General features: G+C 43.4%; 1 protein-coding gene across 1 annotated transcript; it reads left to right on the top strand.

The window, feature by feature from the left end:
- Positions 1–265: 265 nt before the first annotated feature.
- LOC103802079 (E3 ubiquitin-protein ligase RNF135-like) lies at positions 266–4,185 on the top strand (the record flags this gene model as incomplete). Its single annotated transcript, XM_009074534.1, has 5 exons — positions 266–352; positions 896–1,066; positions 2,250–2,400; positions 2,711–2,812; positions 3,650–4,185. Coding segments are annotated over 5 exons (1,047 nt in total), but the record flags the coding sequence as incomplete, so codon positions are not given.
- Positions 4,186–5,493: the final 1,308 nt, after the last annotated feature.

The following is a 5,493-nucleotide window of genomic DNA, read 5'->3' as shown; positions in this document are numbered from 1 at the left end:
GCACGTATGTATCTAAAAATCTCTTCTTCACCCAAGCAAAGAGCTGAAGCTCACAATTATATTTGAATGTGCAGTTAGTGCCTGTTGCATGTTGACTTCATTGTGACTATTCCTACTCAGGATTGTGTCTTCCAGATCCCTCCTCAACCAGTCCAGTGGTTAACTAATGTCAGTGACGTAGGGATTTTTATTATCCTGCTGCTTAATCTAGTCATCCTTTCTTTGAGGGTTGTGTACATAAACAGTCCAATGTGTCACTTTAAAGGAGGAAGAGATATGGGAAAGCTCCAAGCAACTAGAAGTGACTGCAGAGACCATCCACCTTTTGAGGAAAGATCTCAATAAAACAAAGGTACACATTGTTCACTCATCACCTGCAGTTACCTTCTGTTTGCACTGCTCTGGGCTGAGATGGGATTGACTCCAGGGTAGCCTTCCAGCCCAGAGCAGCAATCTGCCTTTTTCTTTCCTTCCTTTCTGTCACAATTCTGTTTTTATTGATGAGAATGGACTGTGGCACCAGCTGCACTAACTCCTGTCTTGGCTGGCACAAAGGCCCTGGAGTTGTGCACAGTTCCCTTTCTCTGCTTATCCCATGCATAGCCTGAGTGTTTCTGGTACTCTTAGATGCAAAATCCAAGTCATAAAGAGGGAATATTGATCTTTCTGAGTTGTCAAGCAAAGTTTACTGGCCAGAAAATAGTCAAGATCCTTACCACGCCCAAAATCTCCCTGCAGGTAGTGCAGGATAGCATCAAAGAGACTTTATTCCTTTGAATGAAGTTTTCTGGTCTGCAGAGGTCAATCAAAGAGCACGTTAGACGAGGCAGTAAATTCTCATGTTCCACACATCTTCCCTAACCACACAATGAACTCCATGTTTTCTGCCTTTCAGGAATATACATCTCAGATCAAAAGTCAGATTACTAAACATTTCAGTTGCATGAAGGAATATGTTGAAAGACAGGAGAGAAACACACTGATGTTCATCGAACAAGAGCAAAGAGTTGCTCAGCAGAAGATTGAAGAGACTATTCACCAGCTCACGGAGATCAAAGCCCAAACTGTAAGTGATGAAATGAAGTGGCAGAATATGAGTAGAAACTCTGAAGCTCAATTTCTTGGATTGCTGAATATGTACAGAGCACTTTGAGGTCCTCACAGCACTATTCTCACTAGAGACAACAATACCAATCCACAGACGTTGGTCTCCCTGTTACCAGGGAGAGTTTGGAATGAGAAAGTCAGAGGAAAAATGTACTAAAAGAAGCATAGGATGGAGATACAGTTCTCAGCTAGGTTTGTTCCAAGAACATTGGTGAGCTGGTGTGAAGTGGGGACTGCATTGTTTAAACCCAGTCCTGAGCCAAGTTAAGATCTTTTGTGATCTTTTTATTTTCCAGAATTCACATATACACATAAGTATGCAAGTTACAGAACTCACAGAGTTAATAAGTATTTTGTAACCACTTTCACAGGGAAAATACATCAAGGGCCCTCCAAAGAGGCAGTTAAAGCACTTCAGATTCTGCAGAGCCCTTTTGGTGCTGAAAACAACAGTGCCCAGTGATGCAAGTTAGCCGGGAGGAATGTGGAGTGGAGCTCAGGGGCTGAACTGGAGTTCCATGCCCCAGGCACAGGTGTCCAGGCTGGAATTCACCTGGTGTGGCTGTGTATTTGTAGCTGACCCAGGGCCCTGCAGCAGGCAGTGAGGAGAACTGGGTATTTCAGGGTGTGAGTCATCTGGCCTACTTGAGACACCCACCTGCAGCTGAGCTCCAGCCAGCTCCACAAGGGCTGTGCACACAGGCTGAGGGAACAGCCTCAGCTGGAGATTTCTACAAGTTCTAAATTGAGGTAAATGAGGCTTACCCTTTCCCCATGCTAATACAGACTTGTGGTTTGGGTTCTGGAGCAAGAAGAAAGTTTTTAAAAAGCAAGTTTGTGTATTCATAGATATATGTAAGCAAATTCTAATATAGAGAGAATAGAAAAATTAGTCTTATTTTCAGTATTCTTAGGGAAAACAAAGACTTCCTATTTTTAATAAGAATGAACCATCCTTCCCTGTTTTCTCTAAGATTTCAGGTTAGTTCTCTTCCTGTGAAGGAAGCTCTTGATACAAAGAATAAGATTTTTGGAGAGATCACTGCTGTTTTTCCACCTTGGTTTTATAATGTAATCTGATCTGCCACATGAAATAACAGCTATTGTTTACATATTTCTCTTGATCCTTTTACCATGATTAGTGTACCTTACCTGATTACAAAGGCTCACCGGCAACAGTGAACAAAATTACACTTGATAAGAAGCTTAATGATGTCCGAAATGCTGTGGAAGATCTTAAGAGGGAGTTGGAAATTTTACTTTTGGAGAGATATGCTCAGCAGTTCCCACCAGGTGAGCTCCACTTGTTTAGAAATCTCTTTCTTAGAGGGAGTGGATCTGAAAAATAGAGTACAAAATCACTTTGTGCTTATGAAATTCACATGCAAGTAATGCCAGGAACACTTGATACTCAGAAAAAAAATGGACATAGTAAAAGTGTTTGCCCACACATCCTTTGGTGATTTATACAATTAAAAAAGCAGCTCTTTGTTCTGTCCTTCCACCAGTAGTGGGGTTTATTTAATGTTTTCCTTTAGAAGCACAAACACTTCCTAGTTACATTTCCAAGAAATGCCTTAACACTTTGTTTTCTTATGTTCAGTGCAACCTCCAGACTCGTGTCAGGAGACAACTGACTGCTCACCACCTCCAGAGGCTGCAGCTAGGACTCCAGAACCAGTGATTCCAAGCCAGTTTTCTCAGTGTAAGTGTTCAAGCCAGTGTGACTTGTAGTAGCAATACTCCGGTGACTATGAGGCTGTGAGTTTGCTGAGAACTGCCCTTACAGACATCAGTAGGAGATCTGGGTGTTGACCTGAAGCATAGAAACACAGTGAGGTTGCCATGATTGAATCAGTTTCTGCAGCATAATGCAATGCTACACCTGACTGCGTGTGCAAGATGAAGAAGCAGATAAGAAACCTGTTTCACGGAGGTGTGTGAGCTGTGTTGTAGCTTGTGCTGGCTACAGGGTCTGAGTTGGTGTACAGGCAATTACTGCACCTCAGTGATCTTTACTGTGTTAAGCTGTAATGACTCCAGTTATTATCTGAATTCTGCATCATTTTGATAGTAATATTTTTACAGCACTACACCACTACTGCTACTACTACAGCCATAACTTAAAACAGGAAACAAATGTTCTGCTAATAAAATGTGCCAGCACATGCCCCAGTGAACAGTTGACTAAGTTTGATTGAGGTAAGCATCCCATTTGTTATAGACAAAGGGGTGTTTTGTTCTACAAGACTATAGTTAGGCATAAGATCATCCTGTAGGGTGCCAAGAACCTTCACCTGGTCACTGGAGTAACACATGAGTCTAGCATGATGCTTACACAGTTGTGCCTGTTACACGTTTCAGGATGACCAGGATACAGTTGTTAGTGTCTAGTTGTTTCTTGTTGATTTGCAGGACTGAACTTGATTCAGATTTATTGTATGACCACTGGGTTTTGTTTCTGCTCTGGAGCAGGGATGACAGGAGGTGACCTCCTGTCCTGTTGCCTGCAGGTGAGAACATCTTCCTTTCTCCCTCCTAGGGGCAGATGATGTGACTTTTGACCACACGAGAGTACACGAGCGCTTAGCACTCACAGCCCAGAACAGGAGGGTGATGGTTTCCAGCCACCCAACCTGCTATGAGCCATCACCCAACCGATTCTGCATCAGCCAAGTGATGTGTTCACAGAGCTTCTCTACTGGGTGCCACTACTGGGAAGTCATTACCGAGGACAGTGATGGGTGGGCTGTTGGAGTTGCTCATGAAAGGATCGGTAGAAGGGACAAATTAGGAAGAACAGAGCATTCCTGGTGTGTGGAATGGATAGGTTCCAAAAAGCAGCTGTCAGCGTGGCATGAGAACCAAGAAACATCACTACACAAGGATAAACCATCGAAGGTTGGAGTTTTCCTGGAGCTACAGAAGAAGACTGTGTCCTTTTACTCCATCACTGACAAAGAAATGCTTTTGCACAGCTTTGAAATCAGCACCTCAAATCCTCTCTACCCTGCCTTCTGGCTATACAGTCTGGAAAGTAATGGAGCCTTAACTCTAAGTCATCCAAACAGGAGATAAAACCTGTTCAGAAAAGGGACAATTTGGCCTGTGACTGCTGAGTTTCTGTACATGATTCAGTGTTTAGCACAGGAATTTACCAAGGAATGCATACCAAGGCCTTCCTGGGAATCAGCAACTGATCCTTGGTCTGCTTTGCTTCTCTTCTCACTGTGCTCTGATCTAATCACACTTCATTAAAGCAATTCCAGCCTATATAAAGGCAGTACCATTCCTGTGGGAGTCAAGTGGATTTCTTAAGCAGCTTTCAATAGGCCCAGGACTAGGAAGGAAAGCACTGAGGAAGCTCTAAGGTTGGGGCTATGCCCTTTCCGTGGACCTTTTTTCTACATTGATACAAAAAGTTACAGGAGAACAGATGATGCTCTTACTTTCTGTCAAGGAGCTTTCTTCAGAAAGGTGTGATTGAGTAAGGAATGCTCAGAGGGCAAGAATGTCACTGATCTCTGCAGACTAAGTGCACATTTTTAAGATCACAGAGGTATCACCACCTCCAAGGCCAGGGTAGCTCTCCCAGTGTAGCTAACAGAGTGAGGTGTCCTTTCCTGGTCCACCTGGAAAAACAACAACAGCAGCATGAACTCTCTGGGCATCTCTGATTGCCCACATACCAGTTGCTCCACGCTGCGCAGGGGTATCAGTTTGGGTGGTTTGGATGACAAGAACACACAGTTTGCTATGGCTTGGATGACAGTAACACACTTACACTTTGTAATGGTGTGGGTCACAGTAACACAGTTTGTAATGGTGTGGTCAGAGTAACAGTTTCTGATGGTTCTGATCACAGTAACACTCAGTTTGTAGTGGTTTGGATCACAACATGCTCTTTGCTGTGGTTTGGATCACATAACACAGTTGAGGTTTGGATCACAGTAACATGCAGTTTGTAATGATTTGGATCACAATAACACACAGTTTTGTAACGGTGTGAATGACAATAACATGCACTTTGCTGCATTTTGGATCACATCAACACAGTTAAGGTTCAGATCACAATAACACAGTTTGTAATGATTCAGATCACAGGAACAGGCAGTTTGTAATGGTGTGAATGACAGTAATGCACTTTGCTGTGGTTTGGATCACATTACACTGTTGAGGTTCGGATCACAGTAACAGTTAAGGTTCAGGTCACAGTAACACACAGTGTGTAGTGGTTCAGGTCACAGTAACACGCAGTGTGTAGTGGTTTGGGTCCCAGTAACTCCCAGTGTGTACTGGTTTGGGTCCCAGTATCACAGTGTGTACTGGTTCGGGTCCCAGTAACGCAGTGTGTACTGGTTCAGGTCCCAGTAACTCGTAGTGTGT

Source organism: Acanthisitta chloris, unplaced genomic scaffold (genome assembly GCF_000695815.1).
Source record: "Acanthisitta chloris isolate BGI_N310 unplaced genomic scaffold, ASM69581v1 scaffold38310, whole genome shotgun sequence".
In the NCBI taxonomy this organism is placed as follows: Eukaryota; Metazoa; Chordata; class Aves; order Passeriformes; family Acanthisittidae; genus Acanthisitta; species Acanthisitta chloris.
The sequence above is the reverse complement of the archived record's forward strand: the minus strand, read 5'-3'. Positions and strand labels throughout refer to the sequence as shown.